The 16,857-nt window shown below is 40.7% G+C and overlaps 1 protein-coding gene across 10 annotated transcripts in view; it reads right to left on the bottom strand.

The window, feature by feature from the left end:
- The window catches only part of LOC140199449 (diacylglycerol kinase beta-like), a 566,317-nt gene that overhangs the window by 165,784 nt on the left and 383,676 nt on the right, over window positions 1–16,857 (bottom strand). For all 10 annotated transcript variants that reach the window (XM_072261555.1, XM_072261557.1, XM_072261558.1 and 7 more), the window contains one exon: window positions 11,137–11,201. In XM_072261555.1, coding sequence (XP_072117656.1) covers window positions 11,137–11,201 — 65 coding nt within the window. The remainder of the gene's footprint in view (window positions 1–11,136; window positions 11,202–16,857) is intronic.

Here is a 16,857-nt window from a genome sequence, read left to right as displayed (position 1 = left end):
GAATGCAGCAAGAAAGAGCAGCAATGCTGAAACTTGCAAAAATTTTTAAAATTTCAAAGGAGAATCAAGGAACTAAAAAGTAAAAAGGGGAAGTAGAAACGAGGAAAAAATGTAAAATTGATTGTAAAGGCTTCTAGTGATCTGTGCAAAGCATGCCTTCCAGATTATGAGACAGGAAATTACATTAAGAAATAAGGAAATGGCCAAGAAATTAAACAAATATTTTGTGACCCCTTCAGGGACAAAGGCAGAAGCCCTCCCAGAAACACTGGAGAACAACTGGTTTAGAGTAATTGAGCAGCTGGAAGAAATTAGTACTACTTGAGAAGAAAGTAACGTAGAAATTAATGGGACTGAAACCTAATAAATCCCCTGAACTAGGGGCAGCGTCCTGGTGAGGCAGATAGTATTGCTGGCTCACAGCTCTAGGAAGCTGGGTTTGATCATGATCTCGTGTGCTGTCTGTGTGGAGTCTGCATGTCCTATCCATGATGCTTTGTTTTCCTCACACTTTGCAAATAGATATTGATGGGTTAATTGGTTGTTTAACTTATTCTTTTAGTGTAGGTAAGTAGTTGATATATTCCAAAATTCCACATATTTCAGAATAGTTCCCACAGGTGGGAGGGGAGCAAATATAACTATTTAAGAAATGATAGAGGACAAAATCTTGGAATTGCAGACCAATTAGACTGCCACTAATGGTGGAAAATGGGCTAGAATTTATCAGTGAAGAAATGATTACAGGGCACTTTGAAAATGAAAATAGGATTAGGCTAAATCAAAGTGGATTGATGAAAGGGAACTGAGATACAGATATAGACACACATCAGATACAGAACAGGCAACTAGGAGGATGGATGACAGGAAGTTGGGAGATGTCAAACCACAAACAAGAGAAAATCTGCAGATGCTGGAAATCTGAGCAACACCCACAAAATGCTGGAGGAGCTCAGCAGGCCAGGCAGCAACTATGGAAAAAAATGCAGTCAACGTTTTGGCCTGAAATGTCGACTGTACTTTTTCTCATAGATACTGCCTGGCTTGTTGAGTTCCTTCAGCATTCTGTGTGTGTAACTGGGAGATGTAGTGGATTTGAATTTCTATAAAACCTGTAATTAATTATTGAAGAACATTTGAGCACATGGAACTTTGGATTAGTTTACAGAGAGAGAACTGAAAAAGAATAAATGGGTCATTTTTAGTTGGGGTGGATATGATTAGTCCTTAGTCTTTAACCATTCACAATCTATTCTACACGAACGATCTTGATGACAGGATCAAGGGGAACATATCCAGATTTGCTGATGCTACAAATCTGGATGACAGTACAAGTTGTGAAGAGAATGCAGGGGAATATGAACAGGTTAACTAAATGGGCAAGGGCTTGGCAATTGGAATATGAGAACACACGTGAGGTTCTATTATTTGGTGGAAAACATCGAAAAGCTGAGAGATTTTCCTAAGGGGTGAGATTGAAATGTGTTTATGCTCAGAAGGGTCTGAGTGTCCTTGTTACATGAATCACTGAATGATAATGTGCAGTAGAGTAAGCAAGAGTGCCAACAATATTGCCTTTAATACAAGAGGATTCGAATACAAAAATAATGATGTTATATGACAATTATAAATCCAGGTGAAACAATACGTTGAGCTGCTGCCTCACAGCACAAAAGACCTGGGTTCCTTCCTGACCTCTGGATGGTCTGTGTGGAGTTTGCATATTCTCCCTCTGCTAACGTGGGCTTCCTCGGGTTATTCTGGTTTCCTCGCACATCCCAAAGACGTAGGGATTGGTAGGTTAATTGGCCACTGTAAGTTGCCCTGGTATGTAAATTAAATGGAGTTTACTGCCATATGTATAAGTACAATGAGGTGCAGGTACAATGATAAGCTTGCTTGGAGCAGCACCACAGACAAATAGGCTACGTCCACACTACGCCGGATAATTTTGAATATGCCAGTTTCGAGTAAAAACGACAGGCGTCCACACTAAGCGTTTTTCAAAATATCTCTGTCTACATTAGACGGATATTTGAGCGAATCTCCTCCTATTGGGCATGCGCAGGACACACAGAAAACAAGCGAAGAGGAAACGGTATACTTGGTGCATGTTTATCCAGTTACAGAGTAGAAAAACTTAAAAGGAATTGCTCTTGGCTCTCGCGCAGGAGGACTTAAGACTAAAACAAATACTGGAGCGTAAGGAGGCAACCGACAGGGAGTTCATGGACAGTATGACCCGGCTGACGACGAACATTGAAAAACTGACTAACCCTGTTGCATTAATAAAGCACCTTGTTAAATGTATAAAACATGTCTGCATCAGTGTTATCTTGTATTTCCATACAATGTTACATTAGGCTGTTACACATCTATTGTCAGAGAAGTACTTGCATAAATAGGTAAACCACCTTGGTTCTTAGTTCTTGGTTCTTGATCCTCCAAAATATTCCACATGGAATTTAAACTGGAAGTGGCAGAGGGTGTTTTCTGTCCTTACCTTCATACAAGCAAGGACAGAAAACAGGGCAAAGTGAGTATACTTATTTATTCAGTAAGCTATGGGTCGAAGTATTTGGTGAGTACATTTCTAACTCTTCTGGCTTCAGTCTCGTTGCCGTCTGTTCTGAAATTGTTAGGTTCTGCTAAACGCAGAATCAAATATCGCTGTGATGATTGTACGCTCTAAACAATAAAGTAGTAGTAGTAATAATAATAATAATAATAAGAATAATAAGAAGAAAACAATGAAATGCCGCGCTGCCGCCATTTGTTCCGGCACATCATGACAGCGTTTTTAAAAAGCTCTGGTTACCCCGTACACACTGCAACGGATATTAGGCGTTTTCAGATTTATTCACTCTGGAGACCGTTTCTGAAAATCTCCATTTTCGGGGGCTAAAAATGCCGGTTCAGTGTGGACAGAGGGTCAAAACGAAGAGAAAAAGCTTTGTTTTCAAAATTATCTGGCGTAGTGTGGACGTAGCCATAGACCCAAACAACACAAAATGCGAATTATGAAAGACGGTTAAGGGAAAGACTGTGTGAAACAGAACATTAATTCAAACAACACAATCAGAGGCAAGTGAAAGGTGATGCAAGGAATGATCTGTAGCATGCTGTTGCTGGGGTTGGGTTAGAACTGTGCAAGCTGACTTGAGAATCTGAAGATGTTAAGCGAGGAGATGTTCCTGATTCTGGTGGTGTGGAACTTAAGGCTGGTGGTTACAGCACAAACAATGTACGGTGTAGATGGAGAGGCTCTTTGATGATAGATGCCGCCTCTCTAAGGCAGCATCGCATGTAAATACTTTGCTGGAGGGGAGAGCAGTGTTTGTGCTGAAACAGACACAGACAAATGGTAGAATACAGGTGAGTGGTGAAACATGGCGAAGGTTGATGAGAAAGTGGGATTAATGCAGGATTTGTGTAAAACTGGGTGCTTGGCGGTCTGTGCAGACTTGGTGATCTAAAGATTCACATGATTCTTGGGGTAGGATGAGCTTGCCCCTTATGAGGAGATATTAAGCAGGTTGCAGAGTTTTTAAGAATGAGAGTTAATTTAATTGAAACATAAGAATAATCTTAGGGATTTTGGCAATGGACACAAAGGGAAGCTGTTGTCCATAGCTGGGGCTTCAACAACCAAGGTTCCCAGAATCAAAATAAGGACACTTAGTATTTGAGACAAAGACTGACAGATTTTTGTATTTTAAGGGAACTAAGGGATACATTATTAATGCAGCAAAGTGGTGCTGAAGTAAAAGGCAGTTATGATTATATCTGGACCATAAGGTATTGGAGCAGAATTGGGCCATTTGGTCCATCAAGTCTGCTCCACCGTTTCATTATGGGTAATTCATTTCCCTCTCAGCCTCAATCTCCTGCCTTCACCCCTTATACCTTCATGCCCTGACTAATTAAAAATCTATCAACCTCTGCCTTAAATATACCCAATAACTTGGTCTCCACAGCCATATGCGGCAATGAATTCCGCAGATTCACCACTCTCCGGTTATACTTTATACTTTACTGTCGCCAAACAATTGATACTAGAACGTACAATCATCACAATGATATTTGATTCTGCGCTTCATGCTCCCTAGAGTACAAATCAATAGTAAATATTAAAAATTTAAATTATAAATCATAAATAGAAAATAGAAAAGGGAAAGTAAGGTAGTGCAAAAAAACCGAGAGGCAGGTCTGTATATTTGGAGGGTACGGCCCAGATCTGGGTCAGGATCCGTTCAGCAGTCTTATCTCAGTTGGAAAGAAGCTGTTCCCAAATCTGGCCATACAAGTCTTCAAGCTCCTGAGCCTTCCCAGAGGGAAGAGGGACGAAAAATGTGTTGGCTGGATGGGTCGTGTCCTTGATTATCCTGGCAGCACTGCTCCAACAGCGTGCAGTGTAAAGTGAGCCCAAGGATGGAAGATTGGTTTGTGTGATGTGCTGGGCTGTGTTCACGCTAAAGAATCTATTCCTCATCTCCTTTGTAAATGGACTTCCCTGTAATCCGAGGGTGTGCCCTCTCGTCTTAGACTACACCACCGTAGAAAGCATCCACTTTATGGAGACCTTTCAACATTTGATAGGTTTCAATGACATCCCCTCTCATTCTTCTGAAGTCCAGTGAGTATGGGCTCAAAGCCATTAACTTTCATATGATAAGCCATTCAATCCTGGAATAATTTTTGTGAATCTCCTCTGAACCCTCTCCAATGTCAACACATCCTTTCTTAGATAAGGGGCCTAAAACTGCTCAAAATACTCCAAGTGAGGCTTCACCAATACATTATGAAGCCTCAATATTGTAGTCCTCTTGAAATGAATGCTGATGTCGCATTTGCCTTCCTCACAACTGACTCAACCTGCTAATTAAGCAGGGAATCTTTCACAGGGACTCCCAAACCCCTTTGTACCTCGTATTTTTTTAACTTTCTCTCCATAAAGAAAATAGTCTACACTGTTATTTCTTCTACCAAAGTGCCAGAACATACAATTCCTGATATTGTATTCCATCTGCCATTTCTTTGTCCATTCTCCTAAACTGTCTAAATCTTTCTGCAGCCTCCTTGCTACCTCAACACTTACTGCTCCACCACCTATCTTTGTATCGTCCGCAAACTTGGCAACAAAGTCATCACTTTTATCATCCAAGTTACTGACGTACAACGTAAAAGGAAGTGGTCCCAACACAGAAACCTGTGGAACACCACAACCAAATAGAAAAGATTTCCTTTATTCCCACTCTTTGCCTTCTGCCAATTGGCCAATCCTCTATCCGTGTTAGTATCTTTCCTGTAATACCACGGGCTCTTAACTTGTTAAGGAGTCTGCTGTGTGGTATTTGTCAAAGGCCCTCTGAAAATCCACGTGCACAACATCCACTGATTTTCCTTTGTCTACCCTGCTTGTCATTTCTTCAAAGAATTCCAACAGATTTGTCAGGCAAGATTTTCTCTTAAGGAAGCCATGCTGACTTTGGTCTATTTTATCATGTGCTTCCAAGTATCCCAAAATCACATCCTTACCAATCGACTCCAACATCGTCCCAACCACTGAGATCAGACTAACTGGCCTATAATATCCTTTCTTCTGCCTCTCTCCCTCCTTGAGTGAATTTGCAATTTTCCAGTCTTCCAGAACTATTCCAGAATCTAGTGATTCTTGAAAGATCATTACTCATGCCTCCACAATCTCTTCAGCCACCTCTTTCAAAACCCTTGGTGTAGACCATCTGGTTCAGGGGATTTATCTACTTTCTGACCTTTCAGTTTCCTAAGCACCTTCTCCTTAGTAATGGCAAATTCACTCACTTCTTTCCCCTGACACCTCAAACATCTGGCACACCTCTAGTGTCTTCCACACTGAAGACTGATGCAAAATAGTAGGGGACAGAGGGTCCAGTGAGATGGAGGAACTGAGCGAAATACATGTTAGTAGGGAAGTGGTGTTAGGTAAATTGAAGGGATTGAAGGCAGATAAATCCCCAGGGCCAGATGGTCTGCATCCTAGAGTGCTTAAGGAAGTAGCCCAAGAAATAGTGGATGCATTAGTGATAATTTTTCAAAACTCGTTAGATTCTGGACTAGTTCCTGAGGATTGGAGGGTGGCTAATGTAACTCCACTTTTTAAAAAAGGAGGGAGAGAGAAACTGGGGAATTATAGACCGGTTAGCCTAACGTCGGTGGTGGGGAAACTGCTGGAGTCAGTTATCAAGGATGTGATAACAGCACATTTGGAAAGCGGTGAAATGATCGGACAAAGTCAGCATGGATTTGTGAAAGGAAAATCATGTCTGACGAATCTCATAGAATTTTTTGAGGATGTAACTAGTAGAGTGGATAGGGGAGAACCAGTGGATGTGGTATATTTGGATTTTCAAAAGGCTTTTGACAAGGTCCCACACAGGAGATTAGTGTGCAAACTTAAAGCACACGGTATTGGGGGTAAGGTATTGGTGTGGGTGGAGAATTGGTTAGCAGACAGGAAGCAAAGAGTGGGAATAAACGGGACCTTTTCAGAATGGCAGGCGGTGACTAGTGGGGTACCGCAAGGCTCAGTGCTGGGACCCCAGTTGTTTACAATATATATTAATGACTTGGATGAGGGAATTAAATGCAGCATCTCCAAGTTTGCGGATGACACGAAGCTGGGTGGCAGTGTTAGCTGTGAGGAGGATGCTAAGAGGATGCAGGGTGACTTGGATAGGTTGGGTGAGTGGGCAAGTTCATGGTAGATGCAATTTAATGTGGATAAATGTGAAGTTATCCACTTTGGTGGCAAAAATAGGAAAACAGATTATTATCTGAATGGTGGCCGATTAGGAAAAGGGGAGGTGCAGCGAGACCTGGGTGTCATTATACACCAGTCATTGAAAGTGGGCATGCAGGTACAGCAGGCAGTGAAAAAGGCGAATGGTATGCTGGTATTTATAGCGAGAGGATTCGAATACAGGAGCAGGGAGGTACTACTGCAGTTGTACAAGGCCTTGGTGAGACCACACCTGGAGTATTGTGTGCAGTTTTGGTCCCCTAATCTGAGGAAAGACATCCTTGCCATAGAGGGAGTACAAAGAAGGTTCACCAGATTAATTCCTGGGATGGCAGGACTTTCATATGAAGAAGGACTGGATGAACTGGGCTTGTACTCGTTGGAATTTAGAAGATTGAGGGGGGGATCTGATTGAAACGTATAAGATCCTAAAGGGATTGGACAGGCTAGATGCAGGAAGATTGTTCCCGATGTTGGGGAAGTCCAGAACGAGGGGCCACAGTTTGAGGATAGAGGGGAAGCCTTTTAGGACCGAGATTAGGAAAAACTTCTTCACACAGAGAGTGGTGAATCTGTGGAATTCTCTGCCACAGGAAACAGTTGAGGCCAGTTCATTGGCTATATTTAAGAGGGAGTTAGATATGGCCCTTGTGGCTACGGGGGTCAGGGGGTATGGAGGGAAGGCTGGGGCGGGGTTCTGAGTTGGATGATCAGCCATGATCATAATGAATGGCGGTGCAGGCTCGAAGGGCCGAATGGCCTACTCCTGCACCTATTTTCTATGTAAAATCTATGTAAAATACTTATTCAGTTTGTCTGCCATTTCCTTGTCCCCCGTTACTACCTCTCCAGCATCATTTTCCAGCAGTCCGATACCTACTTTCACCTCTCTTTTACAGCAAACCTGCCCACAAGGATATTTGCTTCCCTCTGGTTCAGGTGCAACCTGCCCTTCTTGTACAGGTCGTACCTTACTCAAAAGAGTTCCCAATGATCCATAAATCTTAACGCTTGCCCCCTGCATCAGTTCCTTAGCCACACATTTATCTGTCAAATCATCCTATTCTTACCCTCACTGTCACTTGGTACAGGCAGCAATCTAGAGATTACTACCCTGGAGGTCCTGCTTTTCAACTTTCTACCTAGCTCCACAAGATCTCTCTTCAGGCCCTACTCACCTTTCCTATCTCTGTCATTGGTGCCTATACGAACCCAGACATCTGGCTGCTCAGCCTCCCCCTTTAGAATGCCATGGACCCGATTTGAGATGTCCCTGACCCTGACACCTGGGAGGCAACATACTATCTGGCTGTCTCTACTGCATCCACAGAAACTCGTCTCTATTATTCTAACTACGGAATCTCTCATAACTACCGCTGTCCTCTTCACCTCTCTTCTCTTCTGAGCCACAGTGCTAAAGACTAGTCGCTGCAGCTACCCCCAGTAAGTCTTCCCCCTCAACAGTATCCAAAGTGGTATACTTAGTATTGAGGGGAATGGCCACAGGAGTACTCAGTAGTGGCTGCCTACTTCCCGTCATTCTTCTGACGGTCACCCAGTGATCTGCCTCCTGCAACCTAGGGGTGACTACCTCTCCAAGCTTCCATCTCTCACTTCCTTAGTCTCTGTATGAGCCAGAAGTCATTCAGCTTAGCATGTTCTCTGAGGAGCTGCCTATATTAACCACAGGAGCAGCTACAAATGGCTGAATTGGCTATTGCTGCCGTTTTTTTCTTATGTCTATAAAGGCAAAGTTTCCCTGGTGGCCTGGCTTTTGCAGCAGAAATGTGAAACCCATTTTTATTTGCTGTCGCCATCTTGAAGTCATCTCGAGCTATCTTAATCAATCCACATGGATCAATGAACATATTCTTGTCAGGCGTGACTTAAAAGTGCAACTGTATTATTTTCCGGGACTACTTATTAGCTCAATAAAAACAATAAAAGAAAATAATGATGACTACACAGTTGGCAAATTAACCACTGAAACAGTTACCAATATTAGTGGACAATCCTTAATGCATCAGCGCTCCTTTAGTAGGAGTTTCTAGGAGTCTCCAACTAAGGCCTGTTAGCATTGTGGACTCTGATCATAGGTAACTCGGCCCACAAATCTGACTTTCATTTCCTACTTTCTGGTTTGTACTGTTCGAACTTGTCTATTTAGAGGATAGGAATTAGGATCTGAAAGTCAACATATAAACAAATTAATGGTACATTGATTTCATCTGGATATGTGGGCCAGGTGTCTCTGTGATACACGTCTTAGCTGCTTTCACAGACAAATCATTCTACTCTTACTCTCACTGTTACATTGCACGGACAGCAATCTAGAGATTACTACCCTGGAGATTGTTACTAATGCATTTTATGAGTGTATTAAAATGTAAACATGATTAACCAGTAGTAATAGTCAGCGCTGAGAGAAAATACCTGATTATTCATACTTTGTTGCTCTTTTCATGTCGCCCTGTATTTTCCTCCTTTAAGTACCTATCCAATTCTCTTTTGCTCTATTACTATTTACCAGTAAATTGCTGCCATCATTACAGGCAATGCATTTCAAAATAGCATATTAACAATACTGTTTTCTTCCTAACCAGAAATCAATCCTTTCATATTCATTTAAGAATGTAAGAATCAGTTTAAAAAATAATTTCAATAACTGATCATTCTGATTTATTCACCAGAGAGGTGCAGAACATTCAAACAACCCTCTGCTTCACTGTTCTGTAAATGTAAAGTCAGGAATATAAACAACACAAACACAAGATACTCTCCAGATGTTGGAAGTATTGAGCAATACACACACACACAATGCTGGTGGATCTCCGCAGGTTAGGCAGCATCTCTGGAGGGGAATAAACAGTTGAATTTTTGGGCTGAGGCCCTTCATCAGGACTGTTAAGGAAGGAGACAGGAACATTAGGTGGTGGGGGGGGGGGAAGGGGAAGGAGAGGTGGGTGATGGGTGAAGCCAGATGGAAAGGTGGGTGGGTGGGAAAAGGAGGATGAAGTGAGAAGCTGGGAGGGGACAGATGAAAGAGGTGAAGGGCTGAAGAACAAGAAATCTAATAGGAGAGGACAGCGGACCATGGAAGACAGTAGAGGCAATGGGCCGGTGAGGAAAAGAGAAGGGGTGAGATGGGAACAGAATGGGGAATGGAAAAAAAAGAGAAAGGAGGAGGGGGGAGAAATTACCATAAGTTAGAGAAGTTGGAGAAGGCGTTGGTCCTCAAACCTGAGCTCGGTCCCATAATGGCAGTAGGGGAGGCTATGGACAGACATGACAGAATGGGAATGGGAAGTTGAATTGAAACCGGAAACCACCAGGAAATCCTGCCATTGGCAGTGGGCAGAGCAAAGATGCCCGACAATGCAGTCCCATGAACAGTGTTGGGTCTCACCGACATGAAGGAGGCCACATCGGGAGCACCGGATACAATAGATGAAACCAACAGACTCACAGGTGAAAGTGCTGCCTTATCTGGAAGAACTGTTTGGGGCCTTGAATGTTGTTAAGGGAGAAGGTGTAGGGGCAGATGTAGCAGTTGCCGTGTTTGCAGGGATAAGTGACAAGAGGGAAATCAGTGGAGAGGGATGAATGGATAAGGGAGTCACATGATGAGCAATCCTTGAGGAAACCAGGGGTAGGAAAAGTTGTGCTTAGTGGTAGAATCTCATTGGAGATGATGGAGTTATGGAAAATTATGTGCCGGATACAGACACCCATGGGGTGATAGTTAAGGACAAGAGGAACCCTTTTCCCTGTTATGATGGTGAGAGAATGGGGTGAGGGCAGATGTGCGGGAAATGCAGGAGATGCAGGTGAGGGCAGCATCAGTGGTGCTGGAAGGGAAGCCCCATCCTTTGCAGAAGGATCTAAGATGGTCTAGAATGGAAAGCCTCATCCTGAGAACAGATGCAGCGGAGCTGAACGAATTGAGAGAACACAGCAAGATGTCTGTTGCATTTACTTTTGTATTTAAGTATCTTTAACATCTTAAACTTATAAAAAATAGGCATTCCCATGGTATCTGCAAAGTTCATTACTCCATCAGACAGCAACTAAGTTTTTAGGTTTTTTATTTGCATAGCCTCCTAAGTTCCATTTTTTTTGTATATGCAGAATGCACAATTGTACTAAAAGTTGATAATATATCTCATACGAAAGCAGAAATAAATACAGCACACGCATTCAACCAATATATCTGGGCATCCTAATTTGAATTGTTAAGAATGTTCCCATTTACCATTGTGTATTATAATTTTCTTGCTTGTTATACTGAGACATGTTGACTGGATGTTTGAGTATCTTTACTAGGAAAGGAGAATAGAAGGAAAGCAGCTTCTTACCTACTGTTGAATTTTTCTGGATGCTTTTCTCTCATTACGTGAAATCTGTGCGCAATTGATGCATCCTATGCAAACAGAATGAAAAGTAAGCATCACAGAGGAAGCAAAAGTAGGTGAACAATTAGTACATAGCAATTCCATAGTGGAGAATAAAATAGCACAATTTCATATGTCTTAGACACAAGACATGGGAGCAAATTAGGCCATTCAGCCCATCAAGTCTGCTCCACCATTCAACATACATTGATTTATTATCGCTCTCATCCTCATGTACTTGCCTTCTCCCAGTAACATTAGATGCCTTTACTAACTTCCATTTTAAATATACCCAATGACTTGGCCTCCACAGCCATCTGTGACAAAGAATTACACAGATTCACCACCCTCTGGCTAAAGAAATTCCTCTTCATCTCTGTTCTATAGGGGTGCCCTTGCATTCTGATCTTGATGTCAGCTGTGCAATTTGCTAATATTTTAAAATGAACTAGAAAATCCAGGAATCGGCCGCTGGTTTGAGTTGCTGCCATTGGAGGGGCTGCTCAGTCCTGGTGCTCTCGGAGATGTTACCCAGATTCTGAGATTTATGGATTGGACTGTAGCTTATATCGGCCTCTTTCAGTTTTGTGGCTTTTTTCATGTTCTTGCCCATGCTTTCTTGTCGTCAATTGGCGGGCTGGGGGTTTGGGTGAGCTGTTAGTTTTTATGCAAAAGAGGGGTTGGGGGTGTTTGGGGTTTGTCAGTTTTTGTTTGATGTCTGTCTTTCAACCACTCATTTGGTTTTCTGTATTCCGTAGCTATCTGGAGAAAACAAATTTCAGAGCTGTATTCCGCATACATACTTTGATAGTAGAATGAACCTTTGAACCTTTTTTCTTCACAGTGAGTCAGAAGATGTGCTGCTTTATAACAGGTATAATAACTAGACAGCTTGAACAGTCTTGACATAGTGTATGTGGAGAGGATGTTACCTCTATAGGGAGAACACAAAATGGTTTAAAAATAAGTTGCCCAGTCAAGACAGACATGAGGCACAATTTTTCTTCACATTGACTTGTGAGTCTTTGGAAATCTGCTTCAAAGAGCAGTAGAACAGAATCTTTGAATATTTTTAAGGCAGAGTTAGACTCACGATAAACAAGTTTGTAAAATATGACCTGGTAGATGGGGATGCAGAGTTGAGATTACAATCAGATCAATCATTATTTTATTGAATGCTGGTGCAGGATTGAGGGGCTATTGGGCAGAGCACAAATGTTCTGAGCTGAGGGAGCACAACAGAGATGGATCAGCTGCAACTAATCTTAAGGGGAAACATAGAAAATGCTGGAAGAGGGCTGGCTGGTGGCGCAATGACATCAGCGCCGGACCCAGGAGCGGAGGTCCCCGGGTTCGAAACCAGTCGGGTCCACTCCCGAGTGCACTTTCCATCCGTGCCGGGTTGAGTGTCGAGATCGCAACTTGACCTCGTAAAATAAAGGGAAAATACTGCGAAAATGTCTGTGTGAGGAGTGGTGTGCCACACAGTCTCTCTCTCTCTTGTTCCACACCTTGTAAAAAGCCACGAAAAAGACATAATCACGGACTCATGCACGCACACGCACAGAAGCGCACGCACGCACACGCCAAAAAAAGAAAACAAAATTCTGGAAGAACTCAACAGGTCAGACAGCATCTATGCAAATGAATATGCAGTCATCATATCAGGCTGAGACTTGGCCCAAAATATCGACTATTTATTCCTTTCCATAGGTGCTGTCTGATCTGCTGAGTTGCTCCAGCATTTTGTGTGCGTCGTTCTGCAGAATCTCTTGTGTTTATAATTAGAAGGGGTTACCAAACTTGATTAGAAGTAGGAATAAATGATGCTTGTGACAGCTTGGTGTGTGCAAATTGATTTATGGGTTGCCTGGATTACAATAGTGACTAAACTCAAACGTACAGTATATTATTGCTGGCAACTATTTGGGATGACCTGTGGCCATAGACAGAGGTACTTTACCATTTTTGCTTGAAAAGGTGCTTTCTGATTTCAGTTTGGAATGAAATCAATTTTTAAGAGCACAATGTCCTGTTCTAAATTCTCTGTCTCAACCCCATTAAATTCTCTTATCATTGCAAACTTCTTATGGAGTGCTAGTCAAGTTAATGTAGGCAGGCTTCAAACACTCCAGCAAAATTCAGGTAAGTTTGTTTTACAGGCCCTCCAATACACCAAAGACCTAAAATTACCCCAAATCAGGCCTGTGGTACTCTGGGTCTAACAGAGGCACAGTACTACTAAAATATCACTCTCTTCTTTTTGAATTTTAACTTTCACTAGATAAATGCCTTTTTGCTCACACTAGCAATTCTAATTGTTTTGTTTTACATATGTATATTAAGCTTTAAAGCAATATGTTTATATGGTTGGCTAAATCTCTTTGTCCTTGCCAGCAAGAACATGTTTCGATTTATCTTTAAAGCCTAAGATTACATTTCCTCAATACAATCCAAGTTATTTTAACTTTGTCAATTTGATTGTATTTGTCTTTGCATTTCCCATTCCCTCCTGGATAGTAATACATACCAGTACATATGTGAAAATGGCACATATGTGCGTGCTAGCAGGGCTAAAAGCAAGTTAGAGGTGAGCATTCTATGAAATGTAAACTCCAGCAAAGATACGCTGAGCCTGTATCTTAGCAACAATATCTACATAAACACAAAATTAATTCACCCCTACATTATCCCTTAGAACAAGACTCAGTAATCAAACAATACTTTCAATATTCTTGTATTGTAACTTGGGCCAGACTCAGGTACTTCGATTAACATTCCCTCAAGTTTTCTGTTTCATGTTTTCAATCACATCCAAGAAATGTCTGGCTCCCAGTAGAATTGCCATAATGAAGTTGACAGGATAATAATTCTGACTTTTCCAAAACTGTATCATACAGGGACATTAAAATGAAATTTAGAATTTGCAATCCATTTTCATGTGCAGTGGAATTCTCCACATTGAGTTCACTTGAATTACATCAAACAGAACGTTGATGTATTTTTTGTAATTCTGCACTGAAAGATTTACTAAAACACAATTTACAACTAGAATATCCACAGGAAAGTTCACATATGTTCTACATTATCTATTTTCATCTCTATAACCCCCACTACCTACTACTAAGGTACCTTTTTTGCAATTGTAAAAGAAACACAATTTGCATTTTTATCTAATGGATGGCATGTTTAACACTCATTTGTTATTCATCTTCTCCAACAACAAATATATTCATTCACTGCTGAAATGCCAGTTGAATCCATTAAAATGAGTTAGCATAGGAAAGTTCAATTTTACATAAATCCCCTTGGAACAGTCTTAAAGTATTCCTGGAACCAGTCCATTAGATTAAAGCTTTTAAATGTCTGTGCCAATTGTGGTTTGCAGATCCAGCCTAATCCCTCTGTCATTAAGGGACTCTGATCAACTTTCTGGATTTGCTGTGAACTGCAATACAAGGAAAGCGAATAAAGAAATAAGTTTACTCCTTGAATTTGAGAGGTTCTGTTCTGCTTGCTTTAAATCATCCAGTAACTAATTTCCTGGATTAATTGAGATTAGATTCTTCAGAATCACATATTACATCAATATCACAAAACCTTGATGGTCATTTAATATTCTGATGATTCATTATATGTCAATTGTATTGGAATAATGCTTCTTTCAGCAAATTGGCTGCTGCAGGAACCAATTGTTGTTAAATTTTTGTTGGTGTATTCCAGTACTCCACTGAATCAGACACCAGTACCATTATTTAGTGCAAGTTTGAGAAATGCTATTAGAAACAGTTTACATATAGTTCCCAATCAATAATGCTGCCCATAACCAATTCCCAGCTACTTTGCAGTGAAGTTCAACTTCAAAGCAACTTGGTAAGCATTCCCTTAGGTCAGCAGCTACAAGAAGGTGACTACCCAACTGAATTCTCAAAAGTTGACTCAGACTGCATTTTGTTGCATGGACACTACTGCAGCCAATCTGGATTGACTGCAAAATAAACCGATTCAGCAAACCTCAGCAGGTTGCAGGACAACATTTGGCAATACTTAGAAGTAGCAATAGCTTCTACGAATTAAACAAGCACTAGATGATAATTTCTTTACAGAAAACATTGTAAATAATGTGAACTGTACACCCAAAAGGTTAAGTAATATGAAAGATACCATAAACAAAAGTAATGAGTTGACACTGGGCTTTTGAATATGAATGCTGTCAGGTTCCAGCTCTGATACACAGCAAAGTGCTACCCAAATCAGTAATATCCTTGTTAAATTTCAACTTATCCTTGTGTGGGTAGTAGAAGGGAATTTTATGAATGATCAGCACCTCCTGGAATTCAAGTCATTAGTCAGGCAGGGTGGCAGAGAAATCCCTCAAATTCGCTGCTTACATCACCAAAAAAATCTGGGTATTAACGAGGCTTCTACCATGCTTTGAGTATTGTCATGATTATAAAACAACTCTGAAGGAATTTTTAAAACTGTATTTAAATAACATGCTTGGTTTGCAGTTTAAAACCAATAATTTATGGGAACAGTTATGCAAAATTATTGCAATATCTTTAGATTAGCCCATCAACTACATCTACACAAAATTGACAGAGCAACAGAAACTGTTTTAGAATAAAAACCTTGCCTTAATTAGCATTTAATATGATAGCAGGATTTCTTATTTTACAGGTAACAAAATATGTCTAAAACATTGACCCAGAGGCCAATAACCATTTTATACGTATTTTAATTAAATAATGATTGTAATAGTTTGTAATATCTCATTCCATTAAAATTGACCTAAAATATTCTGTCATCCAGAAATAGTTGATTGAAATGTTAAATTTACTTCCCCATTACATATTTTCCAATCTAATGGCTGAGTGCATGAATCTTTAGAGGAGGTTTGGGAACTAATAACCTGAGAAGGTTATCAAAATGTCAACAGAATTATTTCAAGGAACTGGCAAGTAAGTGTTTGAGAATTGACCATGCTTCTTATGATAGGTGAACACATATTTTAAAATATTTCGTTTGGTTACTATGATGAATGGTAGCTGAAATCTTAAAGTCTATTTTTAATGATAACAGATAGCAAACAAATTACCAGTAACATTGTGTAGGGTAATCTGTGAAACACTTTCTTAATTGAATGAAAAGGAATGCCCATTTTTTAAAAAAAAGTAGAATCTTCTAATCTAAAGAGAGCCAAGCTATCAAACTCAGCAGAACTGGCTGTATTCTTACTAACCAAAATAAAGTCAATCAAACCACCTCAGAAATCAGTAACTACCTCCTATCCAGATTTTTTTTTATTTACACTGGAGTGCATGATGTGGATATTGTTGGTCGTACCAGAACGATGCCAACCATAATTTACTTGAATTGAGTAAATAGTGGGCCTTTCCCATGGGCTGCCACATTGCATAAACCCGCACCAGGTCAGGGTGGTAAATTCCATCCCCCCTTCCACCCCATCCCTGCAACAATAATGCTTCTGGATACTAGATCAATCTTTTGTTAGGTGATTGAGCACAAGATCCCAACCACTTAAATTTGATTTTTCTCAAGACACTAGCTTTGTTGTATTACCTCAGGATTACAGTAGAAACAAACATATTCATTACAAACAATAATCAATGTTCCGTTTGGCATATTATTTTCAACATTATATTATAAACAAAGTTAATATAA

Source organism: Mobula birostris, chromosome 6 (assembly GCF_030028105.1).
Source record: "Mobula birostris isolate sMobBir1 chromosome 6, sMobBir1.hap1, whole genome shotgun sequence".
Taxonomy (NCBI): domain Eukaryota; kingdom Metazoa; phylum Chordata; class Chondrichthyes; order Myliobatiformes; family Myliobatidae; genus Mobula; species Mobula birostris.
This window is presented reverse-complemented; position numbering and strand designations above follow the sequence as displayed.